A 22634-nucleotide genomic window follows, 5' to 3' on the forward strand; every position below is an offset into this window, starting at 1 on the left:
TCAGGAAATCTGTGGAAGGGAAGATTTGTGTCCCCTCTTCTGCCCCTCTACAACCACCTGTGACCTCCAAAACAAATCTCTTTGCAAGGTTAGGGGCCTCTCCTAAACCATGTGGAATGGGGTGCAGGGGACCGTTGTGAGAAGGAGGCTGGTAAACTTGTCTTCCCTGAACTTCTTTAAGTTAACATTCCCTGGGATCCAAGCCCAATTTTAGTCCATTGGTCTGCATCCCAATTCAAGACCGCCACCCCTCAACCCCTAGAAAGAAAGAGGAGACAGGAAATATTCCTTCCATGGATGGCCTTAAATGGACTTCCCAAATTGTTTCTCCTCCTTGGTCTGTGTGCTCCTTAATGAATTAATTTGGATATCATCATACCATAACTTCCTAGAATTCAATGAAGGGTTTTGCAGGAGTTGAACAGCGATTTTGGCTGTTGATTTGGGCTGGGTTTTGTCGCTGTCCGTCAAATTCTAAAAGCATCTTACCAAAGACACCTCCAAACTTCATCTAGCTCAGCGTTGATGCGGAATGTAGAATAACGGATCTGCTGACCTCACTGGACAGCCTCTGAGACCTCTAGAAGTTTTCTGGAATGTCTTTTCCTTCTTTTCCTTTTAGGGAGACATGGGATTGAAGGGATTTGATGGAAGCCCAGGCAGAAAGGTATGTTGCAGCTGGAATCCCACCACCAGAGTTTAATCCAAGGGTGTCAAACCTCTTTCAGCTTGAGTGCTAAATTCAGTTTTGGAGAAGCCCCCAGGAACCAAATTCCTGTGTGGGTGAAGCTGAAGGCAAAGATACGTTATACCAAAAGCATTGACACTCTTCTCTCTCTCTCTTTCTCTCTCTCTCATTCTTTGTTATAAAATTTCAACAAAATAAAGAAGAGAAAGAGGGGAAATGTAGCTACATAGATTTCAATGTATCAGTTTCAATGCATGCGTATGAAATGTAAATAATAATAATAATAATAATAATAATAATAATAATAATAATAATAATTCATTGTCAAACAGGGCCTGGAAGGTGATGGAGGATATCCCGGGCGGGATGGATCGCCAGGAGGAAAGGTAACTTCCCACCTGAAAACCTGAACCGCTAGTGCTGATACTTCAGCTATATAGAGCAAAGAAAAACATCCCAAAATTGGCTCTCCTGTGTCCTAAAAGTACCAACCACACCCAAGAGGAAAGTCCAAGATTTGCAGAAGTACTTTTTAAAAAAGAAAAGAAAAAAAGACATACCACAAGATGGGGCACCACAAAAACGGCCCAATCAGAAAAGGCCACGGCCTGATAAGGAGCACCCTGTGCTGCAAAATTTTGTTGCGGGTCCCATTGGTATATATGTCTGTATTGATTCAGAACCAGGCGAGCAAAAGGAGCCTTGAGCATAAACATTGCAATTGCAGCAAGACGCAGAAGTTGTTGCCAAGCTTTATGTTCGTACAATAGTGTGAAATTTCTTGCGCTCAGTGACTGTAATCTTGCTGGATTTATAGATATTCTTGTATCTGCAAAGCTGCCTTGAGAGTTTTCATTTGTTTGTTTACTGAATCATGGAGTAGAAATTTGCTAAGTAGAAAAAAATAGACATCGCTAAACACTCAATGGGAGGTGGATCCGTTAGAAATTATGGCATGAGCTCCCCGATGAGACCTGCCTGGTGCCAATCCTGTAATCTTTTCGGCACCAGGATAAGACCTTTCTCTTCTTGCGGGCATTTGACAACATATGATGAGAGTGTTCAGGTCCTGGATTGGTCTTAATTGTTTGAAATTGGGTTAGTTGTATGTTGTCTCTCTGTGCGTGTCTGTGCTGTCTGTTTACGTGTTTGTCCACAGATGGTTTTACACTTTGTGAAATATATTTTTAATGGGTTTTAATCTTCGAAACCAGCCCAGACAGCATCAGCAGTGGGGTGCTCCCCTGACGGAATGCTCCTCCGTACAAAACATTCCCAGCTCACAGAAAACTAGCATGTCAAGGAGATGGGTCCTAGCCTAGCCTTCTCCCTGACATGCTTGTTTTCTAAGTGCAGGGACTTTTATTTTACTCGATTGCGCAGAGGAAGATTCAGTGATGCAGGCCTGAGGTTCAACACCAAAGGCCCAACCTAGGCAGGTGAGGGAGAGCTCTGTCCAAACATGCATAGGATTTCACCCTAAATTGCTCTCTGGATTAAGCAGGACCGGGTTTCGTGGACAGTGAAGCCCTGATACTTGTGTTTCATTTTCCAGGGCGACTTTGGTGATATCGGTCCACCCGGTCCTACAATTATCATTGACACGGAAGGCGCCGTGATCTCAGGTGCATCCTTTCACTCTACAAATACACTGTGCATGTATGTATACCTGTGTGCGCGTAGACACGTGCGCACAGCAGAGTAGAAGGCATCTTTTCTTTGGAGGTACGGCGCTAAGGCTAGATCACACTTTATCGCTGAGATTGTACAATGATTTGGCGGTATCGAAATCGCGGTGGGCCACACTCCATGGGACGCATAGATACATGAATGCATGGCTGCCTGGGGAACACCAGAGGGCCAGTTTGGGCTGTTTCTAAGGCAGCCGAAAGAGAAAGGAAACCCCAGATAACGAGTGAGCGAAAAAGCCAAAAGGCAAGGGCTGGAACCAGGGGTAGTGCGTCCGAAAGGATTTATTATTGCCGATGCGTTTCGGACTAATTTGAGTCCTTCATCAAGGCAATTCTTATAACAATGTAAAATCACTTCTCTCCTGAGCGATGGTGTCCTCACTTGTTTCTAAGAGCCTTGCTAGACCTACCACATAGTCCAGTGGGGAGTAGGGGCGACGGTGCGCTACAGCTAGCGCGCGCCATCGCCCTTTTCCAGATGTAAGAGTGCACCGCCACACCAGGTAGGTTTTTTTTTTAAAAAATAAAGGGTTCCCTGCTCCCCCTGCCCCTGATTTCCCCCCACAATGCCTGATGCCCCCCTGCCTGCTCACTTGCCTGTCCTCCCCCCACTCACCATGCCCGTCCCATCCCCGCTCGTCATGTCCATCCCATCCCCCATGCCCATCCCCATCCCCGTCTGCCATGCCCGGTCCCCCATCCCCGATGCCCATCCCCACTCGCCAGGCCCTGTCCCCATCCTTCTTCTCCCCCATCCCCGATGCCCATCCCAGCTCGCCAGGCCCTGTCTCCGTCCCCGATGCCCGTCCTCGTTCTTCTCCTCCCCCTCTCTCCTGACGGGTCCGGTCTTTCCCCCGGCCCCCATCTCTCCCCCCCCCCGTGATTCCCCCCCGGCCCGATGGACACAGCACTCCTATGAGCGCTGTGCCCAGTCCGTGGCTTCTCCCGACTACTCGCGAGTAAGCAAGCAGCCGGAAAAAGCCACAGACCCTGCTAGATTTTCCGCAGCCCCGGCCTCAGTCCGGGGCTGCGGAAAAGCCGGGCCATAACCGCATCCGGTTATCCCGGGTTAAGGGAGGACTTAGCCCGGCCTGACCCCAGGATCCCCTGTGCATGATCTGGATGCACAGGAGGGAGACCGGGCCTCACACCGGGCTAATGCCTCGTCTAGCAACGGCCTAAGGCAGATAAGAGAAGGTTCCAATCGGATGTTCTGCCTCTCTTTTTTCTTTTCAGCTGTGCAGCAATGGGCAGACGGGAAAAGGGATGGGAGAGACCGCTGTGATGGAGGGCATTAAGCCCACTCTGTTTTTCCCACTAGAATTCTCTCCCCGGAGGACCTGAAAAGGGTTTATTTGCTGAGTGGTGCTAAGGCCCAAACTAGACATGACCTTTGCATGGTAGTTAGCTCTAGCATGCAGCTTAAAAAATCCAAATAAATAGTCAGCGCTGGAGACCTGGACAGGGTCATGGCATGGGAGAGCGGGGCAGGGCTAAAACAATTCTGATCCACATTGGTGCACCTATGCCTGGTGGGTGTGGGGAAGCTCCTATTAGCTTCAACAGTAACTCCCCCTCCCATGCCAATAACAGGGGTCTAGTCCTGTTCAGGACCATAGCGGGGGACAAAGGCATTAAGGGGGAGGGCAGAACGGAAGCAAGGCCATTCCACCTGCCCTGCTGAAAGACTCCTTATTTTTTCCTCCTCTTCCCTCCCACTTACTTTTCCTTTTATGACGTAGCTTTTTAATTTATAAGCCTCTGGGAAGGAGCTGTCTGCTTTTACTGATGGCATGTAAGCTTCTCCAAGAGCCTTTTTGGGTTGAGGAGTGGGATAAAAATACAATGACTAAATAAATATTAGGATTCTGATCAGGGCTGAATGAAGACATGCAGAGGTCCCAAGCTATGTCAAGATTCAGAGGCCATGTACCATAAAAACAAAGAGAGAAAAAAACGTATGACATTAATGTGGAAAGTGTAATGAAAGGGAACCACTCATAGGGATGCTTGTCGTTAAACAGTGTTAGGTAGCCTTCTCTGAAGATGTGTACAAAAGCGCTAATGAAGTCAGTTGATCTGAATATGCTGCATTGCCGCACTTTCCCTCCATATAAAGTAGCTGTGCTGTAAGTCACACCAGACTTTCCAGCATATTTAAGCCAAAGCAATTTCATCTTCGTTATCATACATCTTCGTTATCGCCAACGTATTTAGAGGCCCCTCATAATATGAGGACCTAATCCATGGCTTACTTGGCTTGTTCCTAAATCTGGCATTGATTCTGATCTGTATTGGAGGGCCCACTGAGGCTTTTTTTTAAAGCCTGGACAAAAGGGATACATGCATCACAGCCTACTGGGCCCCAAGACAGGCCCTCCACTCATTTTCTTTCCCTTTTGCAGCTAATAGTAGCCTCAGGAAAGGACGGGCAAGACATCTTCCTGCATAGGGAAAAGCTGATCTAATCCTGCAATTCCCACATTGCCTAAGGCTCCTGTGGGAGTTGCCATTGTGGCGTTACACCCCACAAGTCAGTTCCCTAATGTATGTCTAAGATTTGGAAGTCTATTGTGTTTAGAATGTTGACCTGAGTGGGTGGAGATTGAATATCTTAGGAGGGGGGAGGAGGCTATATAAGGGAATGACTGAGGTGATAGTGGGGGGTGGCGTGTTTTTAAAGTACTTTGGTTCGAGGGGAGAATTAGAGGATCAGGGTAAAGAGGGTTGTCTTTTGAGTGTTGGGTGCAGATAGTCAGTTGGTGTATATTAAACAATCTTGATAATAAAGAAAGTTCAAGAGTGAAGGTGTGAGAGAAAGGAAAGCGTGTATGAGAAGAGAGAAATGATTAGATGAGAAGTTTTAACAAGAGTCTAAAAGGTTTTATTATGAAACAAAGTTTGTGAACATTGAAATAAATTTTTATTCAGTTTGTTTTACTACCACAAAAATCCCACGTGTCTCCTTGGCATTTATCATCTGCAGTTATATACATATAACACCCGTTCTGACATTAATTCACCATCAGCACATATAATTCACAGCGCATTATTTTATTCCTGAAATTCTTCCAGTTTAACCCCTTTCTCCACATAATTTGTAGAAAGGTGGTGTTTGTCCCTCACCTCAGGCTCATAAAGTGGTGGCACTTAGCTTGAGCAGGGAGTGTCTGCAGACAGGTCTGTTGTAAAGAGCCTGTGTCGTGGCAGCCATGACATCCATACGACAGGTTCCAAGCACAGCCTGAGAGCACGCCTGCATCCTGAAAAGAAAACCCACGTGTGCAGCACATGGCAGACTGATAGCCGTGTAGGCTGGCAGCTCCAGCGTCAGTGGGGCTATAAATCCACTCTGGGCATCAGCCAGACAGGCAAAGGAGCTATCCAGGGTGCTGAAACCATTTTGGGTCTGGTGTTCAGCACCTTGGACAGCTTCTTTCAAGTTCTGACTGCTTGTGACTGAAATCCCTGAGCTGATTCACAGTCCCACTGACAGCAGAGCCAGCAACAGTCACTGGCTGGCAGGGAACAACGACGACAACGATGACGACAACGAAGAAGAAGAAGAAGAAGAAGCCACCATTCCTTCAAACAAAAACATTCTACTCCATGTCCAGCCACGCCTCCTGTGGCAGCCATTTTGTGATGGGACCAAGGACAGGTTCTTGCATTGCTAAATGTGCCCAGGGCCCAAAGCGTTTTCCCACCCCTGCTGTAGCCACATTCTACTCCTCTAACTCCATCCTAATATCTGCAACTTTTAGTAAACCTGCCTTACATTTCCCCCCCTCCCCACCACTATGTCATTGTGACATCTCGAAGCAGTCTTCCTCAACCTGGTGCCCTTCAGGTGTGTGGGACTAGAACTCCCATCCATCTTAGCCAGCAATTCTACTGACCAAGCTGACTGGGGTTGATGGGAGTTGTAGTACCACACTTCTAGAGGGCGCAAGGATTGGAGAAGGCTCTGGCCCAGTGAAAGCTGAACTTGAGGAGGTTCTGGCAAAGCAACGGATTTTGGTGTTGCAAAGTTGCTGCCCACTTAGTTATTGGTTTTGCATAATTTTTGTATTGCTTTCCTCTTGTGTGCCGCTTTGAGTAGCCTAAGAATCCCTTTAAATAAATAAAATAGAAATAAATCAATCCTAATTAGCTTGCATACTATCCCTCTGTGGCAGTTGTCCTTCCTAAGACAGTGTAGCTTTGGTCGTTACTGGATGCTGCACTGGCTGAGATGAATGCAGGACAGTTCTGAAGTCTTTCTCTTTGCTTTTTGCTTTTTTTTTAAATACCAGGTCCTCCTGGAGATACCGGGACATCAGGAACCCCCGGCACGAGAGGTGATGAAGGCATCAGTGGTTTACCAGGCCTTCCTGGCCGACCGGGATTGCCTGCACTCCCAGGTAAACTGGCTGAGAACCATTGTCTTGAGAGATCATTCTGGTGATATCTCACCTCTCAAAAATTGGTTAAGATTATGGCTGTGCTTCACCTCAGTACCAAAGCTGAAATCAGAGTCGAAGCAGGCCAGTTTGGACTGCTGCAGCCCGAATCTGGTTTGGGACCAGATGGGACCGCTTCAGCACGAAGCAGTCAAACTGCTTTGGACCGATTTAGCCCAATGGCCAGCCACTACCCCCCACCCACTTGCCTGCCCACGGGACTTACTTGAGGCCTCCGTGCACGCTGGTGAGCCGCCCAGCCTTCTCTCTAGACCACCATAGATTTAGTGTTGTAAACTACAGCAGCTGGAAACAGCCATTTCTGGCTGCCATGGTTTACAACCCTAAATCTATGGCAGGCTGGAGAGGAGCCTCGCTGGCATGCATGGAGGCCTCAGGTAAATACTGCTCACCCACCTCCCTTCCCTGCTGCCCATCCATGGGATTTACCTGAGACCTCCATGTGTTCCGACAAACTGCTGTTCCTCCTTTGCAGCCTTCTGTAATTTACAACACTAAATATACGGTAGTCTAGAGTGGAGGCTGGGTGGCTCGGCCTCAGGTAAGTCCCATGGGTCAGCAGGCGGGAGAGTGGGAGGGTAGTGGCTGGAAGTAACTGGGGGTAGTCCCTGGGGGTGGGGAGAGTCCAGTTGTCTTCTGGTCAGCCTCATGAAGCTGAAGCAAGGCAGCATGGGACAAAGTTGACCCAAGTTGAATCAGGGCTGAATCTGAAGCTTTGAATCCTCCTCCTAGTCAAATCAGGTGTGTTGTTATTATTATTATTTATTTATTTATTTATTTATATAGCACTATCAATGTACATGGTGCTGTACAGACTAAAACAGTAAATAGCAAGACCCTGCCGCATAGGCTTACATTCTAATAGCATCTTAGGTGCACTCTGATAAGCATTGAAGAGGCCAGTATAACGTATATTTTATGAACGTATGCTGCATTGTGGATAAAATTGTACTGGCAGAAAATTCTAGAAGGAATAGAAGACAGAACTGAATCTACATTGCTGAAGGTCAGCGATAAATGGCTTGCTGTTCTCTGTCGCTTTTACTGTGTTTCAAATAGGCATTCTTCAATGCTAGAGTGCAAAAGGCTGGTGGTAAGCATCCAAAGTAAACCAAAAAGGGAAAAAAAGAGAGAGAAATGTCTCAGGAGTCAAATATACATTGTTTTAAAAGGCCAACATATTTTGGCCTCTCTCTCTCTCTCTCTCTCCCTCTCTCTCCGTTTTAACTTTTAAGGCCTTTTTCAAGAGGTTGTAAAAACATCTGCAGAAATCCTTATAATAAAATATCTCCACCAGTGAATTACAGCAGGCGGTATTTCATTTTTTTAAAAAAATCTCTGTAGATGTTTTTATGACCTCTTGAAGAAGTCAAAAAGAGGCTGAAATGCATTGGGCTTTCCACAAATAAAATCTTTGCATCCTCAGACATTATTAGATGCTAACCCTACCTGAGAGTCAGGTGCAATGTCCTGCATGTACCACAGAGGGAAATTGGTTCTCTCCTTTTTAGCAATTAAAAAATAAGGGCATTTATTTTTTTCTAAATGTACTGACATAGGAAAGGTAGATTACGTCTGTCTTCTCTAGGTTCCCCAGGTCTTATGGGATTCCCAGGTGCCCTAGGACCTAAGGGTGATGATGGAGATCAAGGCAGAACAGCAGTTGGATACCCTGGCCCACCTGGCAGAGATGGGGCTCCTGGTTTGCCAGGACCTCCAGGATTACCTGGCCCATCAGGTAAGTACAGGATCTAGTTCAGCTTTCATACTCCCTTTTTTTAAGCACACCCGTTTATCCGAGTTCGTGCTTCCCATGCTTTGAAGCTGGGGTGGGGGACCTCAGACCCATGGGCCAAGTCTGCCCTTCTGGGGTTCCCCAAAGGGCCACGCCCCTTCCCCCAGCCTCAGCCCTTCCCCTCCCCCCAACACCAATGGAGTGGGAGTTTCCTGGCTTTTGTGAAGTTTCACTGCATTCTAAAAGGTTGAAATGCCCCTTCTAAGCCTTAGTTAATGGCAGTAAGATCTTCAAGCTAAAAGAGACTGACTTTTTTGGGGGGGGGTTAATTTTGGCCCACCCCTTTTGCCTTGGCCCCTCCTACCACTGGGATGTGGCCCCCAAGAGCTTTGCCAAAATGAAATTTGGCCCTCAGTTTGGGAGATTCAACACCCCTGCTGTAGATGTCTTGAGCTCAAAATCTGGCTGGTTATTTCAACTTAATGCCTGGCTCCTTTGCTTTGCAGCTGATGGGTCTGAGTTCCCCCCATCTGCCCCCTTTGTCTTTGGGGCACTGCATTACTTTCAGTCATGCTCATCCCTGGGATCTTCTGCTTCATGCTCATCCTGAAAACTTCTCCAAAATTGAGTTCGGCCCTCGGGCTGAAAGAGGACCTGCCTCCCTACTTTGACGAAATGGCCATGCAATGTTCTAGACTCCCTTTCACCCTAACCAAATGCATAGTGGATTTTGTCTTTTCTTTCTAACATATCTCCAGGATCTGTAGATATGGCCGGAGCTATCTTCAGTGGAGAACCTGGAGAGCCAGGGGTCTCTGGACCAAGAGGGACACCAGGGACCATTGGTCTAAAAGGGTACAAAGGTGAGCTGAACTTCGGGTGTGAGAGTGAGGCATCCTCTCTGTTGGACAGAGGGCAGGAGGAGAGGAATTGCCTGTTCTTCTGCTCGCTGGTCCCATAGATTATTGGAGCCACAATTGGAGCCATCAGTAAAATAAGGGTTCTATAAAGTTAAATTGAAATCAGGGGGTGGGTCGTTCTAACCTTAATAAATTTGAAGGGTTTCACCAATCTTCCTGGAAATTGCATGTGCCATAAAGGAATGTCTATTTTATATCACCTGAACATTTCAGAAAGATTGGTTAAAGACTGAGGGAGAAAGGGCAATTAACAGAAAAAAAGAGGGGAAAGTCATGCTAAATTGTTCCTGATAACATGTGTTGGCAACCTTTTGGTTCATCTTTTGTGGAAATAAACTAGAGTCTATATAGGAAAACTTTACATGTAGACGGCGGAATATAATTTCTTTTTTAAAAAATGCAATTTACTTTTTTTTAAAAAACGTTTTTATATATCACTAGAGATATCATTATTGGCTACTGGTGGAAAAGAGGTGTTTTCAAAAGGGATGGAGAGGTAGAGGGAGCAGCCATTTGAACAGCCCTTTTGTGAACCACCCAGAGAGCTTCGGTTATTGGGCGGTAGAGAAATGCAACAAATAAATAAATAAATAAATAGTAGTGGGAAGAAGGAGGTTCAGCCAGCTGCCAGGTAAGGAATAAAGATCCCTCCAGAGTACAGGGCTTGGGGCTAGCCATGACTTGGGCCCTTTCTACACCTAAGGGTTATCCCAGGAAAATGGAGGGATCGTCTCTGCCTGTTCCCGGGATCCCCTGTGTGGCATTTGCAGGCACAGAGATGATCCCGGGACGATCCCTGAAAAAAAGGCAGGTGTAGAAACAGCCTTGGTGGGATGTCTGAATGGTTGAAACGTAGGAAGCTGTGGCCGTTCTGCTCCCTCTAGAGGCCACTTCACACACAGCGCAACGGAAGAAATTGCACAGCTCTAAGTCACGGTTTGCCTCTTGAATGTTTCAAAGTTTGGATTCTGAATGAGGGCGAATGCAAAGCTTGGTTTGGCTCAGTGTCTGAAGTTAGCGGCTGTTTTCCCAGGGGAAGGAGGCGCTTGCGCTTGTGACGGAGGAATCACAGAAAACGGCTTGAGAGGGGAACCCGGCGCACAGGGTCAACCTGGAGCATCAGGCAGTCCAGGCCCAAAAGGACCTTTGGGGGATCTAGGAGACAGTCCACAAGGGCCGCCAGGATCCCCGGTAAGATAGGCGTGAATTTCTCCATTGTAAATAAAACACACGGAATCCATTATTTTTGCAGTCCTTCTCACTTGATGGGTGGAAATGGTCAGAATGAAGAAGAAAAAAGAGATAACAACCTGGGCCAGTGTCATGGGTAGGCATAGCCGGGCCAAGGGGCCACACTCCGAGAAGGCCCTGCTGCCAAGAACCCCCTGGACTTGCTTGTTCTCTTCACCACTGCCACCTGCACGTTGACCTGCCTCTCACTCTGGCCCAGACAACGGTGATGGTGAAAAAGAAAAGTAGCTACTGTTGTCTGCTTACTCTCTGGCACTCCACCTGTCAAGCAATCAAGTGGTGGCCATGATGATGATGAGGAGGAGGAGCAACAACTGAGAAACCACCCATTGGTGGTTGGGGGGGGAAAGGGGTGGAGCCACAGCAAGGCGGTGGGGCCATTGGAGATCACAAGTAGTTGAGATCTCACCTGGAGGCCTGAGGTTCAACCTTCCTGTTTTAATTGCTAAGCCTATATGTATTTGTTTGCATCCTAGGGTTCGTTTGGCCAACCTGGTTTTCCAGGCCTCAAGGGAGAGAAAGGAGAATCATCTGTAGCCTCAGGCAGAGGCCTCCGAGGAGATCCAGGGGATGTAGGCTCCAGAGGTCCATCAGGTGTCCCAGGAACCCGTGGCAGGGATGGCATGTCAGGTTTGCCAGGTCGACCTGGTCCTCCAGTAAGTTTCTACATATCGCAACCCCTTATGATTTTCAGGTGGCATTTCTTCTTTAATAATTTTCTTTGTGTGTGTGTGTGTGTGTGTATTTAGGGCGATAGTGGACTTGGCTTTCCAGGAGACAAAGGTTTGCCAGGAGTACCTGGTTCCAAGGGTCAGCGTGGGGCAACTGGCATTCCTGGTGTGTCTTTCCCAGGCTCAAATGGAGCTCGTGGGTCTGTAGGTGACCCAGGAATCGATGGGTTTCCAGGACAGCCAGGTCTACCAGGTCCTCCAGGTATGTTATTTTGGGGTGTGTATTCTTCCTTTGATCACAAGGCCCATGGGACCGACACCGCTGGATGCTGTAGCTTCCAACAAAAGCCAACTCAATTTCTAATTTTCCACCCGTTTTTGCTATCTGTCTTACCAAGTCCTCATCCTATACCTGCCATTCCCCCTAAACCGGTGGTTGTACTCAAGCAGACAACCAAGAAACAGCTAACGTTGCAGCTGCCATGGTTTGTTTAGCTGGCGATGGCACGCTGGGAGGTTCAGGACAGATAAAAGGAAGGACTTCTTCACATTCTTGAATTTGCTACCCCTAAATGTACTGGTGGCCATGATTTGAGTAGTTTTCAAAGGGGGCTAGACAAATTCATGGGGGGGAAAGGGTATATTAATGGCTACCAGTCTTGATGGAGGGTGATGTTGCACCATGTCCTGCTTTGTTGGTCCTTGGTCGACAGCTGGTTGGCCACTGTGTGAACAGAGTGCTGGACTAGATGGACCCCTGGTCTGATCCAGCATCAGGGCACTTCTGATGTTCTTATGATGGTGCTATGCTAACTCCAGTATCAGAGTCAGTATGCCTATGTACATCAGTGGCTGGAAAACATGAACAAGAGGGTGTTACTGCACTCACATCTTGCTTGTGTGCTTCCCATAGACTTCTGTTTGGCTATGGTGTGAACAGAACGCTGGACTAGATACGCCTTCGGTCTGAATCAGCAGGGCTCTTACATTTTTATGGCAAGAAGCAGCAGCTGTGGTGCTGCCTGTTTTCTCACCCCAGGTGGTGGTTCCGGGAGCACAGCACCAAAGGGGGAGATCCGTTCCTCCTCACCGTAGGAAGAGGCCAAGTGCCAGTAGCTGCTGTTGCCGCTGCTCCACCTTGGTAGTGATGGGTCAGTGGTCAACGCCAGTGGGCCTTCACAGGTTGCCATGTTCTTGGCCTCCGCCCAAAGGTGCTCACCCCTGTTGCCGCCAGCTCTAATTGGGCCAAAACACCCATTTGTATGAATCTGGGTTGTAGAACCGCTTTCAGCCCGGGAGGAAAATCCAGTTTTGGAGAAGCTTATAGGAGCTGTATCCCAGCTCAGTTCAGACAACACATTTCTCAATGGTGGGTTTAGGACTCCATGGTGGAATTTTTATACTGCGTTGTCTGGTGGGAAAACTCCATCCCACAGCGGAGGTTTTTTGGAAAACACTCCACGCTGAATGTCCATGCTTTACAGAGGAGAGTTCCTGCACAACTGTTGTGTTGCATGCCATGTGGCAGGCTCCATGGAGTTTTCCGTTGCGTTGAGTTGACTTTTCCCACTGGCTACAGAGTTCCCTGGCAAGAGTGTTGAAAGGAGCAAGTGCCGCTCTAGGAGAGCCATCAGGTTGTGGGTCTTTTTGAAGCAATGACTGATGGAATACCATCGGGAGGACCGAGGAAGGAGAGAGGGCAGAGGAACTGTCAATCAAACATCATGATGGATCTTACTCAACTCCACAGAAGCCCACAGTCATACAACGGTGGAGTTAGAACATGTTGTGTGGGGATTACTCCCTAAAAACTCAACCGTTGAGTGGAGTTTTCACACTGTGTTGACTAATGTGTTGTCTGAACTGAGACTAAAGTTCTTCCTGCTCATAATTAAACCTTAGGAGAAGGATTTCATCCTTTGAGAGGTGGGGACTGGGGACTGGAAAACCATCCAAAAATTGGCAGCACGAGAAAGTTGCGTGGCCATCTGACAAACCTTGCAGGGCCTGTTCGGCACCCTGGTCTGAATGTTTCTTCTGATGAGAACCACATTCTCATTTGAACTGGCTTGCCACCGTTTGGAAGATCAAACCCAAATTCCCTCCCTGTTCCTACGTCCTAACGCCGGCTTTTCAGAATAATTTTAACAACAGCAACATATTCCTTTCTTTGCTGCTTCTGCTGCTTATTTTTCATATGACTTCTCCCTGATGCATAGTTAATGTTTTTGTTTTTAGAGCTGGATTTCACCTTGCAATGTTTTTCTTAAAAATATGTATACACCTGCTTATATTCACAGGCAAAATGTCCTTCCATATATTCTACCCTTCCTCACCCCAAACACATCCCCTTCCCCACAAATGTCCTTTCTCAAAAAAAAACCCAACCCCCCCCCCAAATATAACAAACAGCTGAATCTGATTTGCCTTAAAGCCTACATGAATTTCCTATCGGATTGGTCACCTGTGTTTATGCCCCGTTTGTAGCGTCTGTGAATATAGGCGGCTTTGTGGTTTGAAGCAAACTGCTTTCAGTCTTGTGGGTTGTTCTTTTTCTCTGCTGCTGCCTTTGTTTTTAACCTGTCCCCCTTTGCTTAACTGGTATAGGTGATTGCTGCTGCAGTGAGGAGGTTGGTAATGGAGTCTTAGACCCTCTGGGAGGTGAGAGCGAGGCCTTGGCAGTTGTCAAACTTTGGGGTGGGAGAACCCACTTCCTTCCTGTTATGACACGGGACACACAGAAAAGCATGCCGTGCGACAGTGTGGGAGGGGAGGCGCACCACATTTGCTGATTGCAGACGGCCCAGGGAATACAGTCAATGGGGAGCTTGCTTACGTGTGCTTTACCCCTTCCCTGCCCCCATTTGCGCTTCGATGCAAAACTTCTGCTTCCACGTGGCTACATGTTTCCACGTCTTTGCTTCCTGCATGTGTGCTTTACGATGACTATGGAACAACAGCGGCAAATTGCATGTAGCATACCCTACGTCGTTTTCAAGGGTCGTGATTTCACCACCTAGCAAACCCAGATCCACAAATGAGAATTAAATGATGGGATCTTTTGCACGCATTGGCATAGGTTCTCTTGATGTGCGCCATTCACCATTGGGCCAAATCCTGGTAATGTCCCAAATCGAGGGAGAGTTCCCATTGGAGAAGGGGGCAGAGAAACGGTGCTCTAGCTGTACGTGGTACTGAAGTTCCACCTTGCAATGGCTATTATTATTTTCTTTTTATTTCAGCAAATTAAGGTGCTTTACAAATGTGTACTTCCATTGATCTTGAATCCTGCTGGGAAACCTTGCCTGGGCTCCCTCTGGGATTCTGAGTTTTCTGCAGTCATGGCTTTTGTATTGTCAAACTTTTCTGGGCTAGGCCAAAGGCCACAGCCTTGCTTAAAAACCAGAATGCAGAACATTTCTGCAACGTATGATCCACATGGCCAAGAGGCATCGGATGTATGCAGTCATTGTTACAGTACAACTAGACATTTGTACACCCTGTTGTGAATGCAGGCGTCGGTCTTCCGACCACGGCGTGTCAAGTGTCGAGCTCACGTTCCAGCATAACAACAGATTTGTGCTCCTAGCTTGGTGTGATCTTTTTTTTACAGAAAGATTAAGTCCAGTTTAAGGTCAAGTGCAAACAAATAGCTCATTTTTGTCTTCGTGGCAACTTTTTGGGGTTGGTTGGGCACATTTGGAATGTTGAGGGAGCGAGAGAGGGGGGGGTGCTCTCACAAAATGGCTGCCACGGTGGGCATGGCCAGTCACAACACACTCATTTCCCCAAAAGGCGAACTGCTGAGAAAAAGAAAAGAAAAAGTAAAGTAACTTGCCCAAGAGCATAGGTACAATGCAAAGTGGGGGCTGAGCAACAGAACGCAAAATGATTCTTTTGAACCCAAATAATTTAAACAAAATCTTTACAAATGAAAATCAGGGGGTGGGGGCAGGGAACTTTGCAGGCCTGAAGAGAGATGTCTGTGGGCTAGATCTATATTGATTAAGACATTTTAAAGTACCTTGTGGAAATAAAGAGCAGGGCATGCCCTATTGTCCTTCTCCCATGCTTCCTGGAATTATCCTGGATGACATTAAAGCTTCTGGGGACACCAGTGCAATATGGACAAGTTGGAAGGAAGGCAGAAATCGGATCGTGTGCAAGTGGCTGTAACGGATCTACGTGCGTTAAGAATCTCAGCCCTAGGAAGGAAGGGTTTCGACTTGCCTACGTTGTCCTCTGCCACTTCCTCATCTTGGGAAGAGCTGCCTGCCCCTAGAGAGCAAATGGGAACGTTCTTCTTGCTCCAGTTGGGAGAGGGACATTTCAGTTAGGCTGTGTGCAAATGGCCTCTCAAAATTCTCCACCTATTTGCAGGCAGAGAAATTGGGGAGACAAGTTCGCTCAATTTCTCCAGGGAAGGAGAAATTCTCCATTTCTTTGAAGTGGGGCTCGCCATGGGCAGTGGTTGCAGCACCACTATTTTTGCTATTCCTCAAGGTTTATGTTTGGGAGATCAGCAGCAAATGGCAAGAGCAGCAAATGTGTAGGGAGCTTGGTCACTATTTTGCATCCTTTGCCATGCCCTGTACCTAATCTCATTCAAGGACAGTGTGTGTGTCTATGTTTCTTTCCATTATCCATCTCTTCATTACTCTGCAGCCTCCCAGGCTGCCTTCACTTCCTGATCTGCAAATGCCCTATGGGAGGAATGACCTCAAGATGTCTTCCTCTGGGCTTTAATTGAAGTGTGGGAAGCCAAGGAGGCTGCTGGACAGGTAGTTGTACAATGGAAGACAGGACACTTGCACACAACCCTCGGTTAGTCACAACTAATTTAAATCCCATTCATTTCAATGGGTCTAGTCTATGTAGGACCAGCATTGGCTACTACCCCAAGCATTCTTCTCTGATAGGCTTGGAAGAGTGTCAACGGGCCTGCCACCATTTCCTTACTCCTTGAGCCCTGAGGATGCATGGGTAAATATACTCGCTGGCCCTCTTTAACCACAAGGAGCCAAGTAAACTTTTGACACATTTTTCTTTCTGTAGGTATCACTTTGCCCTGTGTAATTCCTGGAGCATTTGGTCCACCCGGGCTTCCCGGATCCACGGGATTTCCAGGTATGAAACGTTATGCTGTGTAAAACAGGGACAGGTGGAAGGCAGGTTGGGATCTTTTGGCAGATAGGGATGTTGGAGGAATCCATTTGGGGAGGGGGCAGAGCCCAGTAAGCTTTCACAAGCTCCACCCCCAAGACTCCAGTCTGACATCTACTAGCTGGCCTGACATTGTCCGCAGCGAGTCTGGATTTTCCACCGTCGCTGCTCACATCCCTCCCACTCTTCCTCTTTATGCGGATACTGGCAAAGAGAGCGCAAGGGATGTGCAGAGGGCAGTGGCAGGAAGGCAAACACTCTCCTTCCCATTCTCAGCATCAGCAAGGAAAGCTCGAGGGACGCACACAACAGCAACAGGGGGAATTCCCCTTCCCCTTTGTGGAGCTGCGGTATTCCACAAATTGCAGCTACAATTTCCAGGATACTGTAGTTCTGCAAAACGGGGAGAAGTTCCTAGATTTCTGGAAGAAACCCCTGGCTCAGCTTGCAAAGGGCTGGATTTTCCATGATGGACATCCCTACTGGCAGATCTCTGGGTGATTTGCATCAGATCAGCAAAGGGTTCCAGCTTTTAATCCTTCATTGAACAATAGTGGCAACCATCAATGAAACTTGGGGGAAAACAGAAGTTGATTTGTGTGTGGAAGGATACGTGTGCACACTCCAGTTTTGATGCTGAAAATAAATTCCTCCTCATTTAAATATCAGATGACAAGCTTTGCTTTTTTTACTTTTCACATGAAAAATGTACATTTGGTTTCCCTAAAAGTATGCGTCAACTGTGCACATTTTTTAAATTTATGCATTTTTTTCCTTGCACATTTTTCAAATGTATGCATTTTCCCCCTTGCAAATCATTAGTGAAGGCACTAGTTGTCAAGCTCAGGTGTTTCAGCTTTGTAATAAAAATTGTATTACTTTTTCTCACTGTCCTAGTGATGAAAATTGTGTATATATATGAAAATTGTAATTTAAGAACAGATACATATTAATAAGAATTGTGTACCCCTTATTTATATTAGTAGTTGTGTGCCTTAACACCTATCTGTTTAATTTGCATTTCCCCTTGCACATTCTTCAAATGCATGCATTTCCGGAATGCATTTTTGTTCGGCCATTCATGTGCGAGCTCAGAAATGTACAGGCTTCGACTGCAGACTACGTTCAGGTCCACATTTTCTTCCAGAAGGTGTGAACTGAGTATAACCTGGACAAGCCCAGATCTAATGCCATGGGGTTAGTAACCCCCATACATGCATGCTTCCTTCTGACACATGTACACATCATGCCGAACTCTTTCCCTCCCCCCATCTTCAGGTTCCAGGGGGAGCAAGGGATTTCCAGGCATTCCAGGGCAGCCAGGATTAAATGGCTTCAAAGGACAGCCAGGCACGCCGGGACAAATCGGATTCCCAGGAATGCCAGGTAAGAGCTGGCAAAGACACCCAATGCCAGAGAGGGTCAACGGCGCTTCTCCAAAAGACCTTGATTGTTTATTATTATGACTTGGTATTCATTTAGTGCTTCAAACCACTCAACCCACAATGCATTCATTTTCCTTTTTGCAACTCCTACAACCACCTCGTGAGGTGGGTCTGTGTTATTATCTCCAAACTGACCCAGTTCAGCCAACACGGTCAAGCATTTTGAGTTAAACATTATGTCAAATGAAGCATTCCCAACCATGGTGGCTACATAACCACGATTTAAACAAAGGCTTAGCATGTTGTCTGAAAAGGGTCCCTTTGTGCACAGCCCTAGTGATAAGAGGTCAAGCTTGCTTGGAGAGTTTCCCATGTCACTGTACTCAATACTCCTCTGCAGTGGCTTCCAGTCTGCTTCCCAGCCCAATTCAAAGTGCTGGTGTTAACATTCGAAGCCTTAATGGCTTGGGGCCAGGTTACCTGAAGGATTGCCACTGCCCATATACACCTCCCCGGACCCTAAGATCATCTACAGTGGTCTTTCTCCCACCAAAAGAAGTGAGGTGGGTGGTTACCAAGAGGGCCTTTTCTGCTGTGGCACCCTGGTTCTGGAATGATCTTCCCAGAAAGGTTCTCGTGGCACCTACGTGATGCTCTTTTCATTGCCAGCTGAAGAACTTTTTTTTTTCCCAGGCATTTTACCTTTTTGCCATTTCTGTTTTAAATCTAGTATTGTATTTTAAATATTTGCAGTGCTGCTAGCTCTGTTTGGCTATTTTTAGACTGCCTTTTTAAACTTTGCATTGTATCTTATTGTTTTGAATTGTATGCTTTTAATTGTTGTGAACCACCCAGAGAGCTTCGGCTATTGGGCGGTATAGAAATGTAATAAATATTATTATTGTTGTTGTTGTTGCAGGCTTTCCTGGCGTTCGTGGAGATCTAGGGCCGCAAGGACTTCCAGGACTCGATGGGACAGATGCTTTACATGGGAAACCAGGTCTTCCTGGTTTGCCAGGTGCAAAGGGACTACTTGGGGAAGTGTTTGGAGCTGAACGCGGAGCTCCAGGAGAACCTGGTCAACCTGGATTGGCAGGAGATAAAGGCGTCATTGGGGACGTTGGCCTTCCGGGACCTACAGGTTCGTTCTGCCACTACTGTTGCCTGTTCAGAGGGCACAGGATGCAGGCCTCTTCATGCATCTCAACAGGTTCAGTTATGCCCAGTGCCTGAATAGGAGTCCGTTTGGGAATGATCCATGCCTTTCGCCCGGCGTTCCATGGTGGAAGGAAGAGCAGATCCAAATGGGCTAAATCAATATATGCTTGGGGCTGGATCTTGTATAAATAGAGAAGGCAGTAGTTGATACAAACAGGATGCAGACAAAATAGTGCACAAGGCACACAACTACTATAATAAATGTCAAAGTCAAAGATGGAGTGAACAGTTATAATGAACCACAAGCTTTATAACAAGAACAAAAATTCAACATTCTTGTAACAGGAACAATCTTTAGCAGACAACATAAAAGTTATAAACAATTGCAGTGTTGTACAATTGTAATAATAATAGTATTGAGACATGTATAGGTCTCTTCAATATTTCAAAACCTAATAAACAATGCAATATAAGGTTACAGTAGGAATTTACAATCACAAATAAGTTTCTTCAGTGCTTCTAGACCTTTTAAACAGGCTACCAGTTTATAAATCCTGTTTTCGCGAGTTGCTTCCTTAGAAACACTGGAAAGAAATAATAATAGATAAAAGTCTTGTTATCCCCCATAAACAAGTTGAAAGTCCAATCATAATATTGTTGGTGCAAGAAGTATTCAGTTTGGTGTAAGAAGTTTTTAACTCACATTTATTACAGTAGTGCCTTGTGCACTATTTTGTTGGCGTTCTGGGGCTGAATCTTGGCCTCTGACACCTTTTGAACCTGCCCTCTTGATTTCTCTAAAGCAAGGTTGCAGAACCCCTTTCGGCCCTCGGGCCAAGTTCTGTTTGGGAGGAGCTCTCGGGGGCCATGTTCCAGTGGTGGGCGGGGCCAAAATACCCACGTATGTTAGCTTAAAGCTGTTCCCACCAGTAATTACACCTTTGTTGAGTTCTGTTTCAATCTTTTAAAATGGGGGAAAGGCACAGAACCTGGGGAACTGCCAGGAGACCACTGGTTAAGAGAAAGAGGGTTGGGCATTGTCTTTGGGGAAGGCCAAAGAGCCACATCCACCACCCCAGGAAGGTCGGATTTTTCCGAGGGGCCTGAGATTCTGCACCCACGCTCTTAAAGATTGGATCCTTCACAATTGGGTGTCATTCTGCAAGTAGTGAGCTTTGCTGAGCAGACAGGCAAACTCTATCATCCTGTTGTCTAAATCAACAGAAAGCTGTTAGAGGAGAGTGCATTCAAGGAGCCGGCTATTCCTCTGTTTTCAGGTTTGGATGGAAGGCCAGGCCTGCCAGGCATAAAAGGAAGTCGTGGGGACCCAGGGATCCAGGGCCTTTATGGACTGCCAGGACCTCCAGGGGCCGGAGGCCCATTTGGCATCAAAGGGAACCCAGGCCCAGTGGGAGCAATCGGCTTCCCAGGATCGCCAGGTATGTAGCGTTGTAAACAGGAAGAACGTGTGCTACTTTTCTGGGTGGGGAAGTTTTTGTAAAACCGAGCAGGTTCATGGCAAGAAACCTGGGCATGATGTGAACTTCAGGTTTAGGAGGAGCTTTGGGTGTCCTGTCCAGTTGCTACTGTGGCCAGCAGGCTGGGGGATACCTTCATTAGATCCCAGGGCCTTGACTGTTGGCGACGTTTGCACTAGGGATGTGCTCCGCTTCTAATCGGACCGGAGAAGCAGTAGCGGAGCGGGGGGCTTCGCCTGCCCTTAAGGCGGAGGCGAAGAGGATTGGGGGGCCGGCGGAGCGTGGCGAAGAGGATCGAGGTGAAGGCGGATCCTTCGCCTCGATCCGGAGCTCCGCCGGAAAGGTAAGTGGGGTTTACCGGGCCCTGCCGCTGTCGCTGTCGCCCATGCGGCGACGGCAGCAGGGCCCGGTAACCCCCCCGCCCTCCTCTTCCTTACCTGCCTCCGTCCGCGGTCCGTCAGCGTCTCCAATTGAGCCCGTGGTTCCAGCAGGAAGTCTGGGCCGCACTTGCGGCCCAGACTTCCTGGTGGAACCACGGGCTCAATTGAAGACGGCGACGGACCACGGACGGAGGAAGGTAAGGCCCCCCTCCTCCTTACCGGGCTCTGCCGCCGTCGCCGCATGGGTGGCGATGGCGGCAGGGCCTGGTAACCCCCCCATGGGGGGGACCAGAGCTCCGATCTGGATCCAGAGCTCCGAGCGGAGTGGAGTGGGCACAGGCGGAGTGGGGGCGGGGCGGAGCGGGCCGATCCGAAAATGGCGGATCTTAAAGTGAAGCGGAGTGGGGGGTCCGTGCACACCCCTAGTTTGCACTTTATGCTAAGTCCTGATTTGTGTTCATGACGTTTTCTTGCTTCAGCCATGAATTGTCTTGCAGATGAGCAAACAAGCCATGGATTGTTTTCCTTATTTCCCATTTTGCCAACATTCAGAGCGACTTACTGGGTGCCTCTGTTTCAGGGCAGACAGAAGCACAACCAAGTCAGGGCTAAGCCACAGTTCTGGGTTCAGACACCACGACAAGCTGTGGTTTAAACAAGCCAACAACAAACCATGGCCTGGTTTTCAGGATATGATAGCCCATTGTGGCTTACTTGACCCCTGAGAGGTGTTGTGTCATGCCTGCAAGCACCAGCTTTGCATGGTGCCCCGCAGCCCCTGGCTTGTCATGGCATGTGAATCCAGGGAGAAGGGGTTGTTTGAGGATTAAACTATCCTCAAATAACTCATGGCTTGTTGAGGGTTGCCTATCCCTCCAAACCCCCTGCTGTCTGTATTTGTATGACGTGGAAAGACAGGGCCCTGTGATGGCCATGCAAAAACGGCACAATGCTACAGCCCCTGTGGGTAAAGTAAACCACAGTGGACTGTCGTGATGTACAGACAGGTCTCTTTAGCTCTCACTGACCCTGTTCAAATGACACGCAAAGCCACAGTGATTAAGCATTTTCAGCTAAGCATTATGGCTTAGCATGTCATGTGAACCATTCCTAACTACGGTGGCTACATAACCATGGTTTAAACATGCTCACTAACCATTTGCTGCAAAAGGGTTAGTGGCCTAACCATGGCTTAGTGTGTTGTCTGAACAGGCCTTTGTGGTTTGTAGCTGGTTAACAAACCGTGGTTTGTTTGTGGGGATGGGTTCAGACCCACCAACAAGCCAGATTTCAGCAAACCACACCATGGCTTAGCATTATGTTTGAACCAGGCCAGTGGGAAATCAAATGAGATAGTTTCAGCTCTTCAAGCAGTGATACATGAAAGCAACTACTCAATCACCGATCAGAAATCCTTAGCTGTACTGCTGATTGTGGAAATCTGCAATTTGGATTAAGCATGCCAGTTGACCTTGCCTCAAAAGGAAGTGTTATTGTACCTCTCTGTTAACTGGAAACAGTAGAATGGAGGATCTATCTTCAATGAGACTTCTTTTTTAAAAAATCATGATCATCATTAATGACTAACATTCATGACCCACATTCATGCTTTAATTTCAGAAAATGTAACCTTGTCGGAAGACTTGCATCC

The 22634-nt window shown here is 47.4% G+C and overlaps 1 protein-coding gene across 1 annotated transcript in view; it reads left to right on the plus strand.

The window, feature by feature from the left end:
- Nucleotides 1-22634, plus strand: part of LOC134409385 (collagen alpha-6(IV) chain-like) — a 203616-nt gene that overhangs the window by 151983 nt on the left and 28999 nt on the right. Inside the window, exons 15-27 of the mRNA XM_063142097.1 lie at nt 623-667; nt 1021-1074; nt 2244-2313; nt 6675-6782; nt 8431-8580; nt 9336-9440; nt 10531-10688; nt 11225-11404; nt 11498-11681; nt 16475-16546; nt 17861-17968; nt 18887-19108; nt 20403-20564. Of these exons, the coding sequence (XP_062998167.1) occupies nt 623-667; nt 1021-1074; nt 2244-2313; nt 6675-6782; nt 8431-8580; nt 9336-9440; nt 10531-10688; nt 11225-11404; nt 11498-11681; nt 16475-16546; nt 17861-17968; nt 18887-19108; nt 20403-20564 (1618 nt within the window). The remainder of the gene's footprint in view (nt 1-622; nt 668-1020; nt 1075-2243; nt 2314-6674; nt 6783-8430; nt 8581-9335; nt 9441-10530; nt 10689-11224; nt 11405-11497; nt 11682-16474; nt 16547-17860; nt 17969-18886; nt 19109-20402; nt 20565-22634) is intronic.

Source organism: Elgaria multicarinata, chromosome 15 (genome assembly GCF_023053635.1).
Source record: "Elgaria multicarinata webbii isolate HBS135686 ecotype San Diego chromosome 15, rElgMul1.1.pri, whole genome shotgun sequence".
NCBI lineage: Eukaryota > Metazoa > Chordata > Lepidosauria > Squamata > Anguidae > Elgaria > Elgaria multicarinata.